We start from the raw sequence: 26,393 nt of genomic DNA, 5'->3' as shown, positions 1-26,393 counted from the left end.
AGGCGAAGAACCTGGTTGCCTCTAGGTCGTGCATTAAAATCATTTAATGCATGGCTAGCCGTGGATTATGCCGCTTATACCATGGTTATTTGCCAAGTTAAAAACAAGTTAAAGCTGTAACTGATGTTTTTTAAGAGACGGGTTAAAATGACGGTTGTTTTCTTACGTCTCGTTAGTTCTAGCACACCGTCGCTTTAAATAAAGTAGAGCCATCGATATGTTTTTATATGAACAAATTACCACATTTATTTAAATTCATTATTAAAAGAAAGAGACAGAGAACTGAAAGAGAAAAATCGGAGAGAGAGAGAGAGAGAGAGAGAGAGAGAGAGAGAGAGAGAGAGAGAGAAGCGTCGTTATCTCTTTTTTATGTCAGTCTGAAGATCCCCTCGTTGCATAAGCATATCGAACATAACTTAATGATTATTTAATGGATTTATTAAAATTATTTATGAATGACAGGCAACACTGCAGTGACAAGGCAATCTTTATTTGAATGAATCATCATTATGTAGCCTAGTGTGAAATAAACCCCACGTCAACCTATAAAGACACATTACATTTAATGCATTAAATTAAATAATAATATAGGTGTCTGTCAGTGTAGGTGTCACGACCATCATAGAATGTAAAAAACGCGGCGACATGTTCCGCAACTCGGTGTCATGCAGGTGTCAGTGTCAGTGTGTGTCGCGATAATGTCAGTGACATGACAATGAAGACCGCATGTGCCACGGATGTGCCAATACGCGCATAGTTATAGATATGTATACGTATACATATCTGCGCATAGTGACATATGTGCCATTGGCTTCAGTGTGTCACGTCATGTCTCGTCACTTAATGTTGCCATAGGTATGTATATCTGTGGTTGATACTGCAGTCTGCCACTGTCACTCTGTTTGCAAGCGTAACTGTGTTACTATGGTTACCAGTGTTTATAGTGGCGGATTCATTTCAAACTGTAATCAAACTGACTGGAACTACCTGTGCATTAAACGGTTTTACTGCACACCTTCCAGCCAATCAGAATAGAGTATTAAAACAGACCATGGAATAATTTAATTTATTAAATACGACGCACAGGAGCATTTTCTAAAGTTTTGCTACTATTGTCAGCAGGACACTTTTATTTTAAAGCATTTTTCCCTTTTATCTGCTTAATATTTCAGGTTTTGCATAGCTCAGTTGGTAAAGCATTGCACTATACACAACATGTGATCATATGAGTTCGATCCCAGGGAACACGTGCTCATAAAGTGTGTATGATCTATAAATCACAGGGTAGGTGTAGGGATGGGGTGGGTGTAGTTGTAAATTAAAAAAAATATTTTTGCTACATGGAAATATGACAAATGGTGGTAAAAGGTCCAGACATTGCATTAAAATGAACACGAATTTTGATTTGTAACTACTAGGGATGCCACAATACTCAGTATAATATTGAACCGTTCGGTACGGCCTTCACGGTTCAATATGCGCTGGTGAATTCCGTTTTTTTCGGTTTTGCATTTAATAAATTATTTCCATTTTCCTCCGTTTGAAATATTCCTCTCCGTTTATTTCGGCTCTGTTTGAGTTTGCCTGTGAGTCTAAGCGCTGATATGAGCAAATATCCAATCATATGCACTAAAGTTAGGGGGTGTTATCGCGTTTTAAAGCACGCACGCGAATGAAATGTTTAACCGGCAAGGCACGGACTGTCCACTGCATGCACTGTTTTGCATTGAGCGTGCGCACTAAACGTCTGTCAAACACACGTGATTACTGGACAGTCTTACTGCGCTAATACTGTCAAACACACACAAGGTTAACATATAAACACAGTCGGTTATATCTAAAGTGAAAGTAAAATCGCGTGCGTCTATGAGATGTGAGCAGGTCTTCAATTGACAGCAGCAGCCTATAGTGAACACGCTGTCCTTAAAGGGACAGTTCACCTCTAAAATGATGTTAATTAAAAAAAACACCTTTAATACAGCAGCTTTTAGTCAATGTTGTATATTGAAGACTATGCAGTTTTAATTTAAGCCTACATTTATTCATTCAATTTCATACTTAAATGCTACTGTACATCTCTGAGCTGCCACTGTAAACCTTATATATATTTATTTTATATTATACAATACACTGGGAATGTGTACAAGAGTTTTTTAGGTTAAGTTTTAAGTTTACGTAAAGGTTTTTAAGTCTTTTAAGTGAAATAAAGAAAGATTATTGCAATAAAAACATTTTCTCCTTAACCTCTTTCTGTAATACGACACTGTCATTATTTTTACGCCAGCTAGAGGGCGCATGACTTTAAAACGTAAATATAGGTCGTAATAAGGCGCTTGAAAAACGACCTATAGAGTCGTATTTATTTGGAGGACAGGTTGGGTTATAGTGATAATTTCATGTCATTTACATGTTAAAAGTGTGTGTTTTCCACCAAGTGACAGAAATCCTCCACTAAACATGGCACATTTTCATGTCATCTCCATGAATAAAAATGAAATCCAAACAGCGGATTTAGTTTTTTGCTGGTTAGTGTATAACGTCTGTCTTTATTCTTAATGTATATTAGCTGGTAATTTAAAATGATTAGAAATGAATTCAATATTAATGGATTGTCTTGGTAGGTAGTGTAGAAAGTTACTGTATTGTTCATGCCTACCCTATACAAACAATATATTATTATTATTATTAAATCATACCCTGAGCCCCTCTAATATTGAAATCCTAGAATCGTTCTCCTCTGATTTGATCGACCCTGTGATGATTGTTGAGTCATGTGTGTGCGCCATATGTATATCCTTTCACTGAGGCGTCAGAAAGTGAGCGCCGCTCTGATCCCAGTCACACACTCCCTTCTGTTTCTCGCCACATATGTCCATCTGCACACGCTGCCCAGTCATTATGATGGAGAAACAACCTATGAGTAAAGCAGTGGTTCTCAAAGTGTGGGGGACATAAAAAAACAAAACAACTACCAAGTTAACTGACTCCGCATGGAAGATGGATCGGTTTATAAAAGGCAAGAGAAAAGCAGTAGACAGACATCTCTCACAGAGATCCCAGGCAGGTGCTGGTCATCCAAAGCTAAATGCAGAAAATATCAGGCATATCTTGTTCTCAGTGTTAATGTGGTTGGCGAGGAGGAGAGGCTGTGCGTTCACACCGAATGCGAATAAAGCGTCAAATTCTCGTCTATTGGATGCTTGAACATTTTGAATCCACTCACACGTCCACAGCGGATTGAACGCGTGTATAAAACGAGCGTTTGAAGCAGAATAGACCCGCGGTCGAGGCGCTCCAGGAGCTGCTCCCGCCTGTCTCGCGTTCAAGTTCAACTCAGGAGAACCAATTCCCGAAGACGGGACGACACAAGTTCGCTCTCACTCGATATATTTTGTATATTTTAGGCTACAATAAAATGAAATGTCATAAAACACCACTCTGCCTCTTTTCTGTTAATTAACAAACACTAATAGCCACACAAATGTGGTTCAGGCAACGCATATGGATTATCTTCACTGCATATATTATAAATAACAAACGAAATATAAAACACAACCCTGCCTCTTTTCGTTTACATAAAAAAATATTAAACATTAATATGTGTTTTAGGCAATAAGTGTGCATATGATTATCACTATAATAAACTGAAATATGACTCTTATGTTAAACATCAGTTTATGTGTGATCAATAATAGCCATTATAAAAGTAGTATAAGAAAAACTTCTCTAACAAGGACAGTTAAACCATATGTGTGCTGCATGCGCTATATGAATGATCAGTTTTAACTGATCAAAATGTTTAATTTCAATGAAAAAAGAAACAGTCCATTTGCATGATTTCTTTGTTTTGTTGTGAAATTAAATTGATTTGGGGGGGGGGGGGGCGCCACATTTTTTCATAGGTTGAAAGGGGGGCATGACCAAAAAGGTTTGAGAAGCACTGGAGTAAAGAGTGTTTTATCCACCGTCCTTCACGGCTCATTATGAACCTCACGCCCCCCCCGTTACCCATGATTCTCAGTGGTCGGATATCATTAATGCCTGTGAGATTCTCAGATGTTGGTTTGGACTTTCAGGTCAAGCAGATCATGGAGGAGGCCGTGACACGCAAGTTTGTACATGAAGACAGCAGTCACATATTTTCTTTTTGCGGTAAGATGATGCCAAACATGCCAAATATTAATATTAATATTATCAAAGTTAAAAATATCAGTAACACTTTACAATAAGGTTGCATTAGTTAACATGAGTTAATGCATTAGTTAACATGAACAGTGCCTGTACACTGTAAAAAATCATTTAGAAAAAAAGTTACCTGGTTGCCTTAAAATTTTGAGTTCATTGAAATTAAAATGTTGAGTTAATACAATGAACATTTTTTAAGATTCAAAAACCTTTATTAAAATATTCTTAAAAGATTTTGTAAGCATATTCGGTATTTGTGTGTGTTTTATTTCTGATGATTTCAGTAAAACATGCCAAATAGTGCTATTTTCATGATTTATCACATTTTTTATATGGTTTAGATACAATAATATTTTGAGTTTCTATTTATTAAACCAATTTCCTTCATTGTATCAACTCAAATTTTTTATTTCAATAAACTCAAAATTTTAAAGCAACCAGGTTACTTACTTTTTTAAGTTAAACCAACAAAAACCAACAAATGTTTTTTACAGTGTTGCTTTACTGCTTTAAGGTAATCTAACTGTACATATTTACTTTAGTTTGCACAGCCGATGGCACACACTAAGGATGAACATTTCTAACTCTAAATGTAAAAATGCTGTTATGTATCTTATCAACATTATTTAATAAGCTATTGATTTTGACTGTTGGTAAACATAATTCTACAGTGAAACCATCTGAACATCAACGGATAGTTCATGTTTATACGCACTTTACTATCATTACTTACATTTTGTGACCCTTATTGTAAAGTGTACACTATTTATCACATCACATCAGGATTTCACTATTACCTGATGTGTTACTAACATTTGTAGATTCTTTCTTAGCATGACTTGCCATTAACAAAGCATTTATTACTATTTACTGCTTTGTAATGAACCTACAAATGTTAACACACCAGTTAATGTTGAAATAGTGTACACTTTACAATAAGGTTCTCAAAAACCATTAAAACGTGCTTTGTTTAATAATGTTGATTTCACACTATAGTATTTTTACCTTTAGAGGTAGAAGTTTTTCTAGAGTTAGAGTTAGAAATGTTCATCCTTAGTAGTGCTGTAGTCCTCAAGACCGGTCTTAAGACCATTTTTTGAAGGTCTTGGTCTCGTCTCGGTCTCAGACTCAGAGAACGAGAGGATTTTGTTTCAAGACCACAACTGCTGGGATATTCATAAGTTGCCAGTGCATTATCTGATTTATTTAGTAACATCATTAATGTGATTGGGTAATATAATTCGATTGGATTCTTGGGATTTAAGAATCAATATCGGTTCATAAAAATGAGAATCGATTAAAATTGAGAAATCTATATTTTAATATTTTATATTGTAAATTGAGCTTGTGCTATCACTATCTATATTGAAGTCTTACTTAATGTAAAGTGCATCAATTTAAACCCTTTTATGTTTTTTTACATGATGAACTTTCTTTAGTGTGTAATGTTGCTGTTATTCTCTATATCAGTGTTTCTGAACTCCCTAAAAAACGCCTCTATTGTAGTCTTGAGTTTTCTTCCAGGAACAAACACGTCACAATATTCCTCATTTAAATAATTAAGCCTGGTTGAGTTAGTGGTGTTGAAACTGGAGGTTATGGTAAGGGGCGGGACATTTCCCAAACACACTGGAAGTGCTTGACCAATCACAACACACTGATCCAGCCGACCAATCAGAGCACAGTGTGCTTTTCAGAAGGAGGGGCCTCATAGAGACAGGAACTAAACAGAGTTACTGACAGACTGGGAAGAGAGGAGCCGCAACAATGGAGGATATGAGGAAATAATCAACATTCAAGCAGGAAAACCTGCTCTAGCACTAAAAGTAATGAAAAAGGGCATTTTCCTTTTAAATGCAGATTTTAGTCTCAGCTTGAGCGTCCAGTGTTAGTTTGCCGTGTCAGTATGGTGAGTGGGTTGGTGAAAGGACACCAGTTACTCGGGTGATCGCTAGTCTGACTATCATATCCGTTTGCTCCAGTGAGTTGTCAAACCACCTCCACCAAACAATCTGCTCATGATGCCGTCAGATGACTACGTTCTGTAATCGAACATAGAGCACATTTAGGCCACGCCCACACCGGGGGGGGGGGGGGGAATCAAACGCTCTACATTGACTTTGTATTGCGTGAGGCGGCCTCTTTGTCATTTCTGAATAATAACAAAAAACCGAACTATGTCTAAAAGCTGCTGTGTGTCAAGGTGTGCCGCAAACAAGCGAATACACACAGGACAATGTCTTTATAAGCAACTGAACCAGCTTTTAAGGAGACAAAAGTGGATACATGTAATAAGATGTGAAGCTTCAGCAGGAAGAATGGGTCAGTTTTGTGATCCTGACACTCAGTATGTCTCAGTATGCCTACGTGTGCAGTAAACATCGTCACTGTTAAGTGAAATATCCAAATGTCAGTTTTATAAATGATGTCGCTGATTACGTTCCCCCAGTAGCGCGGGAAGGGGGGTGCTGCGGGGGCTGCAGCCCCCCTCGTTATAGCTGTGGATTAAAATTAAATTGTATTTAAAAAATAAAATAAATTAAAGACTGACATAACATACTGTGTTTGATATCGGATTCAAATAATGGGCAGTGGATAAGATATAAACTAATGATTAATTATTTTAATAATTCCTCAGGAAGTGCTTTCGTCACCATCACGTCACCTCGCTCACTCTCGTCTGGTCATGGCTAGCAATAAACAACAGAAACGCATTTGTAGACTTTTTTTGAGTAACGTTACTACTAACACGGTTAAGAAAAGTAAAATTGGGAAATCTTCTGAAAAATAATATATGCATTTTATTTGATTTTATTTTATTTGACAAATGATATTGGACCCACTCATTTTTATCGTCACTAATTCAACACGTCTGTTTACCTACCCCTAACCGAGAAAAACATATTAGGTGTTTGACTCCTTTTTTTTTTCTTTCACTTTTCTAATATATTCTCCATTTTTATTGGAAAATACCTTGCAGATCTGATATGTGATGTGAAAAGGGAGTAGAGCGAGGTCGGCAAAAGGCAGATTCGAACCTCTGATCGATTTGCGTCAAAACTTGATGTCATGCATCTCTAACCCCTACTCTATAGTCAGGGCAAATAATGTACTGATTTCCGTAATTTTCTCTGGCGCAATGAATCGTTTGGTAAACTGTGGTATATTTGTATCTAACATTACTCCAGCAAAAGCAAATTCTGAGAATACCCACAGTTTTGCTTTCATCGCCCATGGTATGGTCAAGTTTTAACAAGTAATTAATTTTAAACAACAATAATCGGGGGCGGTGGGTCAGTTTGTGCTCTTTGACGGTAAAGATGGTTCTGCTACAACACCTGTCTGGTTGCCACCGACAACATAATGACGTCACACATTTTCCGACCCAACTTTCATTGTTCTGTGTTTTGTTATAAGTCAGAAATGAAAAGGAAGCCGCCTCACGCAATACAAAGTCAATGTGCTCTGTCTCTGTACTGTGAATCTGAGTCTCAGCTAAGCCGGTGAATAAAGCTGTGTGTGGGATGGATTGTGGCTGATGGTTTCTGCAGGTGTGGTGGAGGCGTGTGTCCTTCACGGGCTGAAGCGACGGGCCGCTGGCTTCCTGCGCAGTAATAAGCTGGCGGCTCTTTTCATGAAGGTGGGGAAGATGTTTCCTCCAGCCGAGGAACTGTGCAGGAAGGTCCAGGAACTGGAGCAAATCATAGAGAACAAGTGAGAAACAATACAAGCACTCATGCTTGATGTTCTGGACCAAAGCATTATCTTTCCCTTAATAAGATGACATTTAAATGACAGAATCTAATATTATATTATTATTATTATGTAAGGGATAATGTCGACCCAGCCGGTTGTTATCGCAGAATAAACCCCGACAGAGAGATCAGGACCCCGAGGCGAAGCGGAGCATCACTCTGAAGGGGTTTATTCTGCGATAACAACCGGCTGGGCGGACATTATCCCGCTTATTACACGGCTACTAGTCTCAAATAAATAATTATTAGACACAAAATATTGTCTTGAGATTAAATATTTTATTAGCTCTCACGCAAAGCTTCCGGGAAGAAAAACAGTTCCAACCTGCTTTAAGCCTTTATCTATTGCTGCTAAATGTTGAGAATGAATGCTGAAAGGGTTAGTTCAGCCAAAAATGAAACCAAGCCTATGATTTACTCACCCTCAAGTCATCATATGTGTTTATGACATTCTTCTGTCAGACAAATACAATCAGAGTTATATTTTAAAAGTCCAGGCTAATGTTAATCCCAGCAGTAGTTGTGTTTGAAGTCCATAAAAAATGCAGCTGTCCGTCAAATAACGTGCTCCACACGACTCCGATGGGTTAATAGAGCCTTCTGATTCAAATCGATGCGTTTGTGTGAGAAAAAGATCTATATTAAAAACGTTATAAAGGAAACCCTTCCATTGTAACCCACGGCTGTTTAAGCCACAAGATGGCGCCAGCGTTAAGCACAGAAGTAGAACCGGTCGAGATAACTCGCAGTACCCGGATGAGCGGGTGTTATCTGGAAATAACGTACCGCTGGAATGCGCGATTGACCAATCAGAATCAAGTATTTCACAGAGCCGTGTAATAATATATTCTTATAATATTCATTTTATACTTTTGCTTATATATATATATAAAATTATATTATATTATACAATTTTGTTCAATTATATTAATATTGTATTATTGTTATTATTATTATTTATGTTTTGGTCACATTTCTGGAATTATTTTGTTTTCTATTCCTTTAGAAAGGTGCTATATAATGAAACAGTAATAATAATGAATGTTTCATAAATAATCATATTAATAATTATTATTAATAACGACAATATAATGATAATTTAGATTATTAATGCTTATAATTTAAATGAGATTGTTATCATTTTAATCAATTATATTTATATTATAACAAAATGTTATATGTATTATCTTAATTTCCTTATAATTTAATTTAATTATTAATGCTTATAATTTAAATTATCATTATAATTTTAATAAATTATATTTATAATTATAACAATATTTTATAATATATTAATATAATTTATATGTATTATTATTTTCATTTCATTAATTGTAATTATATTTTATATTTTATTATTATTAATACTTAATATTGCTAATACTATTATTATTTAATAATTTAGATTAAATTATTGATTGCAATTAAAATTAGATTATAATTTTTAAAAATTCTTAATAATTAAAAAAGATATAATGCAAATTTATTTTTATTATTATTTAAATTTCACGAAATGGAATTTGTTATTTGTTTTATTATAATTAATATTGCATACAATTATTATTTCTAACAACAATAATAATTACATCCATTTTAATGGAAATAATATTTTTTTAAATTTTATTTTGTTATTAGAATGAAATAATGAGCAATATAAATATTTCTGCTGGTTTGAGATCAAGTGATTATTGTGCACTGTTGAATTGTGTATTTGAGTGTTAAGAAAGTGAATAGGGTAAATATAGTCGATTTTCAGTCTGTGTTTTTTTTACTTTTCACAACACAAGACAAAACCAGAGCCAGATGAGTCAAGAGAGCGTCCGGAAGCAGCCCAGGCCGCCCAACCTGTCCCCTTTGGCCATCAAACACCTCTGGATCCGCACCGCGCTCACTGAGAAGATGCTGGACAAGATCGTGCTTTACATGGTGGAGAACAGCAGGTGAGGACCCAGACCGATCTCATGAAATGGCGTTCATATGACATGCTGGATCATAAGCCATTTTGGCGTGCTATCCCGACACACAATCGCTTTTTAGCATGTTTATCAACGCCGTTTCATTCTATCCCCCTACACTAAACCTACCCCTCCCACACACACACACACAGAGACACACACACACACTGCCCAAAAAACATGTTTGTTTATGTTTATAAATCCATTTACATTGTGTAAACACACACACACACGCACACACAATGGTTTGTTTTGGTGTAGACTAGACATATACACGGATAGCTCAAAATGCGTACAGATATCACGCCACTTGGCTTTAGAAAGTGGCGTGTGCGTTTACACAAAGTCATGAGGTCATGTTGCAGGTCCATGAAATTGAATGCCTTTACTTTTATTTGTATTTCAGCAAGTTTTATGAACGAGAAGCTCTTCTGAGAGATCCAGTCGACGGCCCGATCCTCGCATCTCTGCTCGGTATCAGCGATTTGATATTTTTAAATATGTTCTAAAATTTGTTCGTTTAAGTTAGTTATGCTAACAAATGAGACTTTTTTGTAAAGTGTTACTGAAATGTCCCCCTGACCCGTCGAGGCGTGGACTCCACTAGATCCCTGAAGATATGCTGTGGTATCTGGTACCAAGATGTTAGCAGCAGGTCCTTTAAGTCCTGTAAATTGCGAGGTGGGGCCCCCATGGATCGGACTTGTTTGTTCGGCTCATCCCACAGATGCTCGATTGGATTGAGATCTGGGGAATCTGGAGGCCGAGTCGACGCCTCAAACTGGTTGTTGTGCTCCTCAAACCATTCCTGAAGCATTTGTGCTTTGTGTCAGGAGCATTATCCTGCTGGAAGAGCCACAGCCACCAGAATACCGTTTCCATCAAAGGCTGAACATGGTCTCAGCAATGCTTAGGTAGGTGGAGCGTGTCAAAGTAACATCCACATGGATGGAGGACCCAAGGTTTCCCAGCAGAACATTGGCCAAAGCATCACACTGCCTCCGCCGGCTCGCCTTCTTCCCATAGTGCATCCTGGGGCCATGTGTTCCTCAGGTAAGCCACACACACACACACACACACACACACCCGGCCATCCACGTGATGTAGAAGAACACGTGATTCCTCAGACCAGGCCACGTTCTTCCATTGCTCCGTGGTCCAGTTCTGATGCTTACGTGCCACTGTTGGTGCTTTCGGCGGGGTCAGGGGTCAGAGGTCACCCTGACTGGTCAGCGGCTATGCCGCCCCATACGCAGCAAACTGAGCTGCTCTGTGTATTCTGACACCTTTCTATCAGAACCAGCATTAACTTCTGGAGCAGTTTGAGCTCCAGTAGCTCGTCTGTTTGATCGGACCACACGGGCCAGCCTTCGCTCCCCACGTGCATCAATGAGCCTTGGCCGCCCATGACCCTGTGGCCGGTTCTCCACTCTTCCTTCCTTGGAGCACTTTTGATAGATACTGACCACAGCAGACCGGGAACAGCCCACAAGAGCTGCAGTTTTGGAGATGCTCTGACCGAGTCATCTAGCCTCTAGCCGTCACAAATTGGCCCTTGTCAGACTCACTCAAATTTTTCCTGATTCTTACACATCAACTTTGAGGACAAAATGTTCACTTTCTGCCTAATGTATCCCACCTACTAACTGGAGCCGTGATGAAGAGATCATCAGTGTCAAACACTTCACTGGTCACAATGTTATGCATGAATTGGTATATATATATACCAATTCATGGTATTCAAGGTATATATCAATATATATCTAGATATATATCAGATAATAAGATATATATCAATTCAAGATATATATCTTGTATATATATATATATATATAGAGAGAGAGAGAGAGAGAGAGAGAGAGAGAGAGAGAGAGAGAGAGAGAGGAAGAGATTATACATTTGTATATTTTTTCTTTCCTAAACAAATTATAATTGTAACTGTATATTTTTGTGTAGTTGTGATGTGATGCATTTTTTGTGCATTTGTTTTCTGTACACTGTGTGTCTTTCAGTCGGTCCATGTGCTTTGGAGTACACTAAAGCGAAGACAGCCAATCATTTCTGGACGGACCCGTCGGCTGATGAGCTGGTGCAGAGACATCGCATTCACAGCGGCCACTGCCGTCAGGACTCGCCCACCAAACGCCCCGCACTCGTAAGACATGCTACACTCATTTAATCTGTCTGTCTATCTGTCTGTCTTATTTGTATTTGTTGCATATGTGAAATTGCCATTAGACAGCTCAGGGATGAACCTAAACGAGATCTCGATCTGTTGCTGTGTAGATTCAGAAGAGGCAGTCGAGCGGCAGTATGGATGACAGGCCGTCTCTCTGGGCTCGGGATTACGTCGAATCTCTCCACCAAAACTCCAGAGCCACGCTGCTCTTCGGGAAGAACAACGTCCTCGTGCAGCCGGTGCGTCAGCTGTGAGATGTTACTCTGACTTACGTGACGATACCGTAGTGTTAGGCCGTGTGTCCAGCAAAGTGTTTTTTTCACACAGCTGGCTGGCGTCAGAACACCTGGAGCGCAACAAGGCGCTGAGCGAGTATTTACTGGTCGCCAAGAGTGTAAGAATGTCAACTTTGAGTGAAACGCAGCGCTCATTACTATCACTTTTCACCCAGCCGTCCAATCCCGGTGGAGGAGGGGCGGGACAAATACTACATTAGACCAACCGCCACATTCTGTCAACAGATGACAACAAACAATAATAACAGAACAAAATGATTTAAAGGTGCCCTTGTCATAGTGAAATAATAAGAGTTCAGTACATGGACATCACATACTGTGAGTCTCCAACATCATTGCCTCCTCCTTCTTATGTAAATCTTGTGCATGAAAAACACCACGGAAAAGTAAGTGATTCTCAACATAAACCCAACCGTGACGTAAGCGTTGGGGATCATTTATATGCACGCCCCCAACATTTGCATCTGTCTAACATGTGCATTGTCAGGCGGAACTGACGGAGACGAACCATCGGAACTGCAGATAAACAAACGACACTGGAGGATAGCAAAAACGGCAACTCTAATGGACACATTTTCAGGCTGTGCAGGGGACGTGAGGACTTTTCATATGTCAACAGTCATGGTTGAGGTTTATTATAATCGGATACCACAACAATTTGTTTCAAAACCGTTTGTTCGGCCCATTTCAAGCAAGCTTCGCTCAGCGTCTTAAACTGAAAAAAGGGCCAACTATATTCCTGCAAGCAGTAAGTAATTTATCCACTTATTGACTGTTTAAACAATTTGATTAAGTTGAAAGTTTCTTAGAGAGATCGCATTGTCTAACGTAAGATGCTAGTACAGTAACAATAGGAAACACCAAGTACCACACATCTAAATAGTGTGTCTAATGACAAAGGGTAATGTTATTTTGTATTACAAAATACAACCGTAGATACTTTGCTTACAGATCGTTCACTCGATCCCAAACGTCACCTTTTCCACCATACAAGTTAAAACAACAGTCATTTGACAAGGCTATTCATTTTGTAAAAATAGTTATATATTTATATTTTTGAGAACTTAAGTAGGCCTATGATGTTTTCTGCGTAGCCTACATTGTGACTAACGTTATATAAACATGCAATATCATTGACAAAGAAAGACGAGTCTAAAATGTAGACTGAATGACACTACGCAGAACATCTCAAATGGAGATTGATAAAATGCTGCTTGTTTAATGGTGTTTTCAGTTCATCCGTGCGTGCGAGAGAGAGAGCTCGCGTGCATATGGTTGCCAGATTGGACATGTTTAGGTAAAACACAGGATAGTATACATGTTCTGTTCACAGAAAAGCTCTGTTTAGGGGATTTTAATTACTGAAATCTGGCAACCGCAAGCACGCGAGCGGATGATCCGAAAACACCAAATAAACAAGTAAGCTGCATTTTATCAATCTCCATTTGAGATGTTCTGCTTAAAGTGTCATTCAGTCGTTCTGTGTTCTGTCAGGACGGTCAGGACTCACGAGCCGCTTCGCTGAACTGCTGTAAGCTGTGAGCTGCTGAAATAAGCCAATCAGAGCTCAACATTAATATTCATGACCCTTTCAAATAAGGAAAACTGTAACCAGACAATTTTTGCCCTTAAATAAGCCACATACCCTTTATGTAGATATCAGAGAATAATTTTACATATTGTTTCAACTATTCTAGGGCACCTTTAAACAAAGAGCCAGAGCAAATACTTTACATCTTTAAATACTTTGTATCTGCAATTTTATATAGAATCAATACAGAAACAAACTACCTGTGAAATTAGTAACACTTCAGTGGATTTTCCATATCATAACAAGAGTCTCAACTGAAGAAAAAAAACGCTGCTTGTCAGAACGCTCTCAAGCGCTCACAGCGAGGCGTTTTCAGCTGGCTAAAAACGCTTTGGTGGACACATGGCCTTATGGCATTTTTATTAAAGTGTAGCAATAAATCATCTCTGGTCTTTTAGAGAGACGACATGGAAGCTATCCCAGGATACCTCTCTCTTCACCAGACAGCGGATCTCATGACACTGAAATGGACACCGAACCAGCTGATGAATGGAAACGTGGGGGAGTTTGATTATGAGAAAAGGTGCATGATCCCTGCTAGAGATTTTACGTTCCCAGAACATCCCCGCTGGTGTCAAGGACGTCACCTAGTTATGTTCCCAGAACGTTCTGAGACGGTCATGATGTGGAGCTCTTTTAAGGGTTGTGGGACGTTATTTGGTGGACCTTCACAGAACATTCAGGGAATGTTTAGGGGACCATTACTATAGGACGTTCCCTCTAGGTCTCTACACTACATTCCCATAACGTTTGCAGGACTTTAAAGCTCCACTGTGTGATATTTTCCCCCATCTAGCGGTGTAAAGGTATATGACCATCCAGTGAATAATAGTTTCTGTTCCTCTCAATTCTGATTTCGTTTTAACTCCTACGGTGTCCGATTTAGTCCAAGATTAACACGGCAATCCCCCTCTTCACATTCGACATGGTGCCATCGAGTGTTAAAACGTGAAAGGCGAAGCTTGAATTTACGGGTATGTCCCTCTTTGGCTACTGTACTTTCAAGATGGAGGCAATGGCGGCCGGCATTCGAACCCCTCACCCGTATGTATTTTCAATGACATATTATAAACTTACGAGAATACTTTATTACTTGAAAGAAGTAAATATACATTAATGAGCACATATATTTTTGAAAGAACGAAGTGTTTTTAGCTAAGAATAAACTAAAAAAGTTACACAGTGTAGCTTTAAGGCAACCAACCTAAAATGTTATTTTTGGTCCCATTTAGGTCATTCCATCACATTTACAGATTTTTTTTTACAGAGAATGTTTGTGTGAATCATTATACACTGGCCTGCTTTGCAAGTGAGGGTCAGTAAAACAGTCAGTAGAAAGCCACCATTACTGTATTCCCAGAGACCAGGGGCTAGTTGCATAAACTTAGCCACTATATGTTAAGACTGTGCCTTAAGCACTAATTTGTCCAGCTAGCAATTAGTCAAAATGTAATCAGTCTTACTTTTCTAATTCAAATTGAACTGATCTACCATTTTATGTAACTGGTTTTAAAAAGTTAGGAAAAAATTAGATGACTTACTTTTAAGACTAGTTTAAGTGGTTTATGCAACCGTTCCCAGATCTTGTTATGTTTAGCTCAATAATGTTCACTGCCTGTAGCTTTCAGAAGCACAACTGTATTACTTCTTAAAAATAAAACTAATGACACAGCTCTGATCTCTATGAATACAGTAAGAGGCAATGGTAACTTTAGCCACATTAGCCGTCAGCGTGCTAACAAGAACATTCACAAAGGCCATTTGTGTGCATTTACAAAATATAACGTGCGGTACTAACAGTACATGTTCTTAATATGAAGTTGGACAAACAGTTGGTATTGATCCATCTTCGAGAAGCAACTTTTGTGTAAATCCTGAGTCTGACCCTCATTTACAAAGAGTACACTGATTCACTCAAACATGTTCTGAAAGCATTCAGTAAACGTGACGGAAGGACCTAGATTGGGTAAACCCAGCCTGATCTGCCAGAGATTTGATTTCGCTTTGCTACTCAGTCTGGAAACCTGTACATTCACTTCTACTGCTTCTGTTACACTTTTGGGGGAACCAATCACAGTCTGGCTTATCCACCTGGCGCATTATTGACAGGTTTAACACGATGACGGATAGAGAAGCGATGGGTTGATCACGCCTCTTGTGGTCTGATCAAGCCTGCAGTCTCCCTCTCAGATAGTGAAGCTTTCGCGCCTCGACCGCCCCCCGGTGGCCGGTCCCAGTATAGCCGCCCCTCTGTGTTTTCTAATGGACGCGAGGCAAACTAAACAATAAAATTACACTTCAAATATTTTTTCCCCAAAGTTAGTTTTTGTCACTGAAGGCAGTTATCATCACGATGATTTCATTTCAAGCGTTCGTTTTTAAAATAAGTTTCGTTTTAGTTAGTTATCTGATGCTATAAAAACGGGCGGTGTGACGCCATGATTGACAGTTGAGATCGACGTCTTCTCTGAGTGAAGTTGTCACTGAGGCACTAACGGACTTTTTTTGGAACTTTTGGGAGCAGATTGGAGCTTTAGCTTTAATTTCTACATTTCCATAATTATTTATTTCACACCAACATAATTAATTGTTCTGCATCTGTGAGAGTGTGGGCGGGCTTTTGATATCGCGACTGTACTTTCTGCTCTCTACTGCGCAACCCCGGTCCCGAAATCGCTACTGCGCAGACTCGGTCCCAAGATGTCAGCGCCGTGCAGGTAGCCTGAAAGCTTCAAATATGGCAAGCGAAAACGGATGATGTCGAGTCGTCCATATTTTTTTCTATGGGTCTGATTGGTTGAAGGACTATCCAATTACATAAAGAGTCATTTGAACTATGCTCGTTGATCACGCCTCTTGTGCAGTAGAAAATACAGAGCAGACTCACCAGACCAATGTTCAATCTTAAATTGAGCTCGCTCTGGTGATAGCCAGACAAGGAAAGACCTAAGTAGGACCAAAAAATAACATTCTAGGTTGGTCCCCTAAAGGTCCTGCAAACATTATGGGAATGTAGTGTAGAGACCACTGGATTGAACAAGATATGTTGCAGTGCAGTTTAGTCCTGAATTAAACGTCCCCATCTGACTAACAGGGAACCGTATGAGAACGTTCTGTTAGCACCCCAAATGTCCTCTTTGTGATGTTCCTATGTGACCATAAAATAACCAAAATGGAACGGCCCCCTAAAGTCCTAAGAACCTTGAACTGCAGCACTTTCATAACCAAAAGAGGACGTTTTAGGAATGTACCGAATGTTCTATAAAGGTTCGGGATTTTTGTCACCTTTATAGAAATTTTAGGTAACGTTGCGCAAGGTCGCAAAAATTGTCCACTACTATGTGGGATGATGATGGCATTGACTGTGGCTGTGTAAATGATTTTAAGTCAACACTTTACGTCTTTATATTTTCTCTATAGTGTGTATTGGGATTTTGCGATGACCATTCGTCTAGAGGAGATCGTCTATTTGCACTGTCATCAGCAAGGTGAATATATCAATGATCCTGAGCATCTTTAACAATGTAAAGCCAGTTGTTTATTATTTTTTTATTAATCAGTTTATTGAATTTTTAGGCAAAATATAAAATGTTTGCATGTTTTTGAGTGAGGTTGAGTGAGCAAAATTTTATCCCGAGGCCCAAACCTAGGAAAATATGCAATTTGGTACAGATATAAAGTCAAAAAAGTGAAAAAAAAAATGTTGATGCTTGTAATGTAAATCAAGGTGATCTTTATAACAGTATAGTAGATAGATACTTGCATAAAATGCATACAAATATCAATATCTGCTTGTGTTCAGTGGACAGTGGCGGTACTGTGGTTTTGGTCAGCCAGGACGGGATCCAAAGACCTCCGTTTCGATTCCCAAAAGGAGGCCACCTGCTCCAGTTCCTCACGTGTCTGGAAACGGGCCTCCTTCCTCATGGCCAGTTAGATCCTCCTCTGTGGTCCCAGAGAGGAAAGGTTTGCCGAACACTCATTCTTCAGGAGTTTGAATGAGAAACTTTTTGTTTTGCTGACCGTTTTGAGTTCTTTCCCCAGGGAAAAGTGTTCCCAAAACTGCGTAAAAGGAGTCCACATGGATCCTGCGAGTCATTCTCGGACAAAGATGAAGATGAAGCCACCGATTATGTGTTTCGGATTATATATCCAGGCAGTCAGGAGTTTAGTAAGTTAGCGTGATGTTGATGTTTCATTATTCACAAGCAAGATTATATTGGGGAAAAATGACCTTATAAATGGAAATAAATTCAAATAATAAGGTTTTTAATTAAACTGAACGGACACTCCTGCATTGCTTCAAATCTAACTTTTATTTTTTTAAATAAAAATGGTAACCAAATACTTACAGTTTTAGTTTGAAAATTTTAAAACAAGGTAAAGAAAAACACTACTTGACTGGACTGTTCAATTTTAGGAAAATTGCACAAACAATAATCTGTCATTTATTCACATAATCAACAGCATCATATCAGCAAGTTGTGCAGTTACCACTGTTAACCACTTGTATAAGAAACTTAGTGTTTCTAGTGTGAAAAATTGAGTGTAAAATATAGCCATATGAATTTTGTTACGTTTAGTTTTGTTTAGAATGTTTGACCTTATCAGAATGGAAACTTGGTAAAGGTTTTGGCATTTGCTACACACAAAAAACATGGACACGATTCAAAAAGGTGACATAGTCCTAAAAAAAACCTGTCACACTTGTTCTGTTCACGGTCAAAAATGAATGCATTGCAAACTAATGAGAGAGGAATTTCATCTAGTGTTTAATCTAAATATATATTATTCCAAACACCTCAACATCTGTGTTTTTTCTTATGGAGAAAATTATGCATGTTTGATAAATATTTTTAAAAGGATATAACCGCCAATAAATTTGTCTATAGCTTGTCATAAATCAAGTGTTATTATTTATTTTTGTTTTTTTTAATATTTTTAAATTAGCTTTAATTTTAAATATTTAGTTTTAGTTTCTTTTTTGGTAATTTCATTGTGCTTTTGTCTTTTTTTAATATTGCTAATTAGGTTTAATTCATGTTTATCAGTTTTATCTATTTTTTTATTTAAATTATATAATAATTTTAGTGCTTCAACTTTATTTTAGTTCTAAGGCAAAATTTCTAATTTTTATTTAGTTTGTTTTTCAACTAAAATGTATATTTTATTTCAGCTTCATTTCGCTTAACAGAAATGTTTTAACAGCTTTAGTTTTAGTTAATGATAATAACTCTGCATGTATATCCATATTAATATTGGTTTCATACTGTGAAAGTGGCTCATTTAATGGTATGAAATAAAAAATGAATGCAATATAAAGAAAAGTCATGCTTTACTCATGTATGTTTAAACACATTTCTTTTTGGACACTATGCATTTTATTTGATTTCTTTTTTTAATTTAAATTTGGTTTAAATCTGAAGTCTGATGCAGGATGGCATTTTGGTGATGATGGTTGTAAATATGATGCTAATTGATATTCTCAATATTAAAGTGGCATCAGAACTGATCGACCAGGCTGTGAGTTTGTGGCAGCCCACCCTCAGGAAGTCGTCCTGTTCTTCCTGCTCGCAGAACGGCTCGTCGGACGGTGGACTTCCCAACGGATGCAACCACGACAGGCTAGTCTGGATTTGTGATGTTTGCATTGTGATGAAATAACACACTTTATGCATGTTTTTGTGAAATATGAGGACACAAATGTGTATATTGGCATGGGTATGACAGGTATTACAGGAGAGGGTGACGTATGAGGACATTACCCATGTCCCCACTTTTCAAAATGCTTATAAATCGTACAGGATAAGGTTTTTTTTAAAGTAAAAATGCAGAATGTATCCTGTGATGGGTAGGTTTAGGGGTAGTGTGTGTGTGTGTGTGTGTGTGTGTGTGTTGGGTGGGTTTAGGGACAAGGGGAAGTGAAGTGGGATAGAAAATACGGTTTGTACAGTATAAAAGCCATTACGCCTATGGAACGTCCCCACATTTCACAAAAACAAACGTGTGTGTGTGTGTGTGTGTGTGTGTGTGTGTGTAACAGGGCGCCGCTGAAGTTACTCTGTGAGACCATGAAGCACCAGATCATTTCCCGTGCTTTCTACGGCTGTATGTATCTCATGAGATTTATGGTTTGTAATGCACTCTCCATTAACTTTCTGATGAGCTGTTGTGTATCTTCAAGGGTTGGCGTATTGCCGTCACCTGTCCACCGTCCGTACGCACCTGTCGGCTCTGGTGAACGCCACTATCGTTGAGCCTGACATCCCTTATGATGCCAAAGGTGGTCTGTCTGCAGAAGTTTGGAAGATGTTTCTACAGGACAGCACTGTATGTGACCCTCACTATCTAGTGTACTTTATTTCCTCATATTCTCTATTGTTGCGGCTCCTCTCTTCCCTGTGATTGGTCAAGTGTTTGGGAAATGCCCCGCCCTTTACCATAACCGGCAGTTTCAACACACTACTAACTAACTCAACCAGGCTCTGCCCCTTTATTCTGCATATGAATTATTTAAATGAGGAATATTGTGACGTGTTTGACACTGATATACAGAATAACTCCCGCTGGAGGGGCGTTGTGATTTGGAGCTTTTTCATGTTCAAACAGCAACAATACACACTAAAGATGTAAAAAAACATTATAGGACCCTTTTAAAATTAAAGGAACACTCCACCGTTTTAGAAATGGGGCTTATTCAATTTCTTTCCTACTTTTAGATATGTGGGCAAATGCATTTTTGTTTTAGTTTGGCAGGGTCGCCGCTAGCTTAGCTTAGCATAATGAATGGAATCCTATGTTGCCAGCTAGCATGTCCCGAGCAAAAGTATTCACAACGAGTACAAATAGGGAGGCTCTCATCCTCAGGCATTGCACTCAATGCATGCACTGAGACAAAAATGCATTTGCCCACATATCTAAATGTAGGAAAGAAGTTGAATAAGCCCTATTTCTAAAAACACTGGAGTGTTCCTTTAAAATACTTTTAGTTAAAGATAAATAACTGCTGTAGAAGTGTTGTTCAATGCATGCTAAGCCTTAGGAATGAAGTGTTATTGTAAAGTGTTACCTTTATCTCACTGCCGCTGTGCAGGCGTACGAGGAGGAGGAACTTCTGCGGCTGGTTTATTACGGAGGCGTGGAGCCGTCTCTACGGAAAGAGGTCTGGCCGTTTCTGCTGGGCCATTATCACTTCACCATGAGCCTCGATGAACGCAAAGAGGTGAGCAAACCGGACTCTGGGAAGGACAGAACCAGACCCAAGCACATCAGGGTTTCTGCAGGTTTCACAAAGTCAAATTTAAGACCTATATCACGCAATAAAAAACCTACAAAGGAAATGCAGAATAACAAAATGACATGAAAAGCAAATTCATTTATTAAAATCGAACAAAGTATTAGTAAACTTGCACTTCCCCATAGCTCAATCCCAACCAGATTTTGCTATTATATATATATATATATATATATATATATATATATATATATATATATATATATATATATATATATATATATATATATATATATATATATATATATATATATATATATATATATATATTTTTTTTTTTTTTTTTTTTAGTTCAAAATTACTGATTTTGTGGTGGTAATTTCCAAAAATGTACAAAAAAAATTTCATTTTTTCTTTCATAATTAGGATGCCACATTTACCATATTATTATGTTAGATGCACAATAGTAGCACATAACAATAAATGAAACAAAAAAGTGCATGAATCTTGTTTGGTATCTTTCAAAAAAAAAAGTATTGTCCAGTGGTGTGCTGTCTAGCTTTAATAACACAAATGCCACTTAGGGTGGGAAATATGACCAAAATCTCAAAGTAAAGCACAGCAATAAGGAAATGCTTGATATAAGTCAAAAGTAATCAAGTAATAAACTTATAAACAAATGATAATAGGACAAATACAACATAAAGTTACAGACACAAAAAGTGCTTTAAGTGTAAGTGCTGCTTTCCACTGTTGTTGTTGTTTGGTTAACATTAACGACACAGACAGTAGAAAACACACACACACACACTCACACGAGAGTGTGTGTGTGTGTGTGTGTGCATGTGCGCGCGTGTTGGTGTGTGCATGTGCGCTCATGTGAGTGTGTGTGTGTGTGTTTTCCCCTGTTGTTTGGTTAACATTAACGGCACAGACAGGAGAAAACACAGACACACAGACATACACACGCGCACATGCACACACACCAGCACACACACTCACACGCGCGCACATGCACACACACCAACACGCACACACACACACACACACACACTCACACGCGCGCACATGCACACACACCAACACGCATACACACACACACTCACACGCGCGCACATGCACACACACCAACACGCACACACACACACGCTTAAGCGCTGCTGGAGCATTTCAGTGAGCATTAGAGGTAGCATTACATGGATGTAGGAAAATTATTAAATGATTTAAGACCTCAATACTTCAGCAAATTTTAAAATTTTGAAGACCCTGCTGAAGCAGTAACCGTGCTATCCTCTCTGTAGGTGGACGAGCAGATTCGAGCGTGTTACGAGCAGACCATGAGCGAGTGGTTGGGATGTGAAGCCATCGTGCGTCAGCGTGAGAAGGAGCAGCACGCCGTGGCTTTGGCCAAATGTGCGTCCGGCGCCAGCGTGGACTGCGGATCGCGCCAGGACTCCACCATCAGCACGGATGTAAATGTTTATGCTCGAGTCGCCTACGCATGTCTGACGCTCTGGAGGTTTGCATGCAGATTTACTGTGTTTCTCTCTTTAGTCGTCTCAGAGCAGCAGCTCCGATAAACAGAGTCACGCAGGATCACACACTGACAGCAGCGCTCAGGTGAGACGCCGTCGCATTAAACACCACCAGCATATTCCAGAAGACTGCTATCGCTCGCTTTTTAGTTGTGCTTCAACCTTCAGCTTTGTCTTAAATAGGAAAAATGAATCAGTCACACAAAGCAATAAATTAAATGTAAAGGAGCTCCGATCATTTGTGCTTTAAATTTTGTGAGAAATGTTTGAGATCATAATGTCTCAAACTGGGCTGAGATTTTCAAATTAAGATCTTTTTTTTCCTCAAAGATATATCTAAGACACAAGAGACTTAAGCAGAGGCCTCAAATTAATAAAAATTTTAATTAAAAAAACAATAATAGTTAAATTTTATAAAATTATAAATGGTATTTAATTCATTAATACATTACTACATTTCTTTTTTTAATTTCTTAAACTAAATTTAAATCATATTTAAAACTTTTCCAGTGAATATTTTCATCAAATTATAGTAACTTTTTTATACATCTCTGATATTATCTTTTCTGCTCATATAACTTTTTTATACATCTCTGATATTATCTTTTCTGCTCATATAACCAGTGTCCACCCTTTTCCTGCGACCCATGATGTTTTGTGTGAATTATGACAGTAACTTCCGGTAAACTACAAAACAATCAGCAAAGGTTTGCTCTATAAACGCAATAAAATAAGCATTTTCAAAAACTGAGAACAAGGTGACATTATTCTTCTCACCCTTCAGCAGCGTTTGAACTATACCGTGGCCTTTGGGGGAGCCACCTTGTTTTTGTGTGTGTGTGTGTGTGTGTGTGTGTGTGTGTGTGTGTGTGTGTGTGTGTGTGTGTGTGTGTGTGTGTGTGTGTGTGTGTGTGTGTGCTTGTTTTTGTGACATATCAGGACAAAAATGTGTATAATAACATGTGTATGACACAGGTATTACAGAAAATGGTGACATATCAGGACATTACCCCACGTCCCCACTTTTCAAAATGCTTATAAATCACACAAGAGGAGTTTTTTTGAAAAAGTAAAAATGCAGAATGTTTCCTGTGATGGGTAGGTTTAGGGATAGGGGCAGTGTAAGGGGATAGACAATACGGTTTGTACAGTATAAAACCCATTACGCCTATGGAATGTCCCCACAATTCACAAAAACAAACATGTGTGTGTGTGTGTGTGTGTGTGGTACAGACAGTGAGGAGGTTTAGAAGCTCCAGGCTTATCGGGTGTGGAAATGAACGGGTCTTTATCATCACTGAAGTGAACGACGATACGATCGCAAATGGACAAACAATGGAACAGGACACACAAGCATATTCGTTTATCCAAAGCGACTTACATTGCATTCAAGGCACCCATTGCTAGTTGAGCTACAGGAAAGCTGTAACGCAATCTCAATGGTGAAAAATTGAGTAAAGAGTGTGTTTTTTTTTTTTTACAACTTACCAGATTTTTTTATTCTTTTTGATTTTGACTTTTGATTCCTGTTTCTATAAAGTAATAAGATGTATCGTACAGCTCCGGGTATTCACATATGATTTTGTCCTCATTGTTGTCACTGCTAGAGCAAGCTCCCAATTGGTTAACGTGGCCGAATATCCGTTAAAGTTTAGATTTTTCAACGCCAAACGTGGCAAATCGAGCAACAGAATGTCTGTTTGTGTTTTTGCATTGACTTAACATGTAAATCACTCGTGCTTAATGCTTCATTTGCTGCCGGTGTGAACGCATATTTCACTCTAAAAAATTCTGAGTAAAAAACAACCCAATGTTGGGTCAAATATGGACTAACCCAGCAGTTGGGTTGTTTTAACGCAGCGATTGGGTTGTCTTAAGCAAATATTTAACCCAACCGTGGGATTAAAACAATCCAATCGCTAGGTTAAAACAACCCAATTGCTGGGTTAGTCCATATTTGACCCAACATTGGGTTAAAACAACCCAGCATTTTTTAGTGTAGCCTTCTTTTGTTCCACATACATCTTCCACGTTTTTTATCTGTCATCTTTCTCTTTCTGTCGTCATTCTGCAAATGTCCTTCCTGTGTGTCGTGCCATTTGAATAATGATGTGAGCGCTCTCTTCTCATCATTACTAGACACGCCCCCTTACTGCTGATTGGTCACAAGTTTGTTTTGGTACTCGCCCCAAGACACTTTTATAAAGCATTTTTGAAATGTCACTTACCCCACCTTTAAAGCAGCACCAGGTAACTTTTCAACCTTCATAATATATTTTCAAGACTCTTGTGATGATACATCGTCTTACAATAGGTTGAATGACACGTCTGCCATAGCCTGACGGGGTCTGTATCGTTTTAATCGTACTTTTAAACTTCGGGTTTCGGGTAGTAACCCGAGAACAAAAAAAACTACAAAATTCGACTGCTTTACGGCATATACGTCACTTCCACCAACACACACACTTCCTTAAATTCGGACGTGCGAGCCCAACTTCATTCGTTGGATAATATAGTCATGTCCGAAGCAGCACAGACAAATAAGAAAGAAAAGGTTTTGTTGGAGGAAAGCAATAAGAGTAAACGAAAAAGTTTTGTGATTAAAGGCAGGACGAGAATCAACATGTGACCAGCGTTTGCTCGTCGGCGTGAGCTGAAGGAGGCGTGCCCGACCGATGCGGTCCTGCTTGTTATGGCGATTACCTACCACTCAAACATTGAACTGAAGTATCATATAGATTCTGTAAAACGCTAACCAATAGACTACTATAATGACGCTGGCTTGTAAACGTGAGCATCGCGATTATTTGGCGTTTGAAAAAAATAAAACCCATGAAATTATATTCATATGACATGCTGAAACATATGCCACTGACTGTACCTGGGATGAAGACATTTCACACGCGCCGCCAGAAGAACACCTGCATGTGAACTCCTCCTGCAGTGTTCAGGGGAACTGTTAGTGCTGCACCGACCCGCGGGACGCTTTTATGAAGTTATTTGGCCCGCACCGCACCACTGTATATATTTTTACAACCCGCCGCGCACCCGCAACCATTAAATAGACATACAGGGGCCGCGGGTTATGAGACGACCCGCGCATTACTAGCTCAGGGCTATCAGGGTTGTCATGTCAGCAAATGCAGCAAATGTTGGATGACAGCTTATGACAGTAGTTGAGGACATTATTTTTTCCCAACTGTAGGGGGACCCCGAGAGCAAAAGTTACCAAGTGCTGCTTTAAACTAAAGCGAATGAAGATAACGGCACAGCGTTGAAATATTTCCGATGACTGACATCACACAATTTACCAGTATTTTGGAGCTGATGTGTGAACGGTCTCTGCCCGGTAAAAAGCCATAACGCCGCTTCGTGTGTGAACAGCTTATTTGTGTATTTTCCAGTAAAGTCATTCTGGTCATTTTACAGTAATTTACCGGGATCGGGATTGCTGTGTGAAAGGGGCTTATATTTAAATGTAGTACGTATGCAGTACAGACTGTTTGATCACATACATTTCTGTATATTAGAATAATTTATAATAATGTATAATTTCTATTTATGTCTGACAGGCAGGAAAGCCACAGGTAAATATGACTTATTATATAATGGGTTTATGTGAAGATTGTTTTAGTTAAGTTTAGTTAAGTTATTTTTTAAAGC

The 26,393-nt window shown here is 38.6% G+C and overlaps 1 protein-coding gene across 2 annotated transcripts in view; it reads left to right on the top strand.

Moving 5' to 3' along the window:
• sgsm1b (small G protein signaling modulator 1b) overlaps positions 1-26,393 on the top strand; it is a 45,738-nt gene that overhangs the window by 4,041 nt on the left and 15,304 nt on the right. Inside the window, exons 3-19 of one of the 2 annotated variants that reach the window (XM_067432542.1) lie at positions 4,077-4,152; positions 7,737-7,899; positions 9,728-9,880; positions 10,302-10,369; positions 11,908-12,050; positions 12,182-12,313; positions 14,360-14,484; positions 17,382-17,449; positions 17,764-17,927; positions 18,006-18,132; positions 19,459-19,585; positions 20,005-20,069; positions 20,146-20,291; positions 21,055-21,183; positions 22,497-22,667; positions 22,750-22,815; positions 26,303-26,317. In XM_067432542.1, coding sequence (XP_067288643.1) covers positions 4,077-4,152; positions 7,737-7,899; positions 9,728-9,880; positions 10,302-10,369; positions 11,908-12,050; positions 12,182-12,313; positions 14,360-14,484; positions 17,382-17,449; positions 17,764-17,927; positions 18,006-18,132; positions 19,459-19,585; positions 20,005-20,069; positions 20,146-20,291; positions 21,055-21,183; positions 22,497-22,667; positions 22,750-22,815; positions 26,303-26,317 — 1,938 coding nt within the window. The remainder of the gene's footprint in view (positions 1-4,076; positions 4,153-7,736; positions 7,900-9,727; positions 9,881-10,301; positions 10,370-11,907; positions 12,051-12,181; positions 12,314-14,359; positions 14,485-17,381; positions 17,450-17,763; positions 17,928-18,005; positions 18,133-19,458; positions 19,586-20,004; positions 20,070-20,145; positions 20,292-21,054; positions 21,184-22,496; positions 22,668-22,749; positions 22,816-26,302; positions 26,318-26,393) is intronic. The other variant, XM_067432543.1, reaches the window with a different exon arrangement.

This window comes from Pseudorasbora parva, chromosome 23 (genome assembly GCF_024679245.1).
Source record: "Pseudorasbora parva isolate DD20220531a chromosome 23, ASM2467924v1, whole genome shotgun sequence".
Lineage (NCBI taxonomy): Eukaryota > Metazoa > Chordata > Actinopteri > Cypriniformes > Gobionidae > Pseudorasbora > Pseudorasbora parva.
Note: the sequence above shows the minus strand (reverse complement) of the source record. Positions and strands in the feature narration are given on the sequence as shown.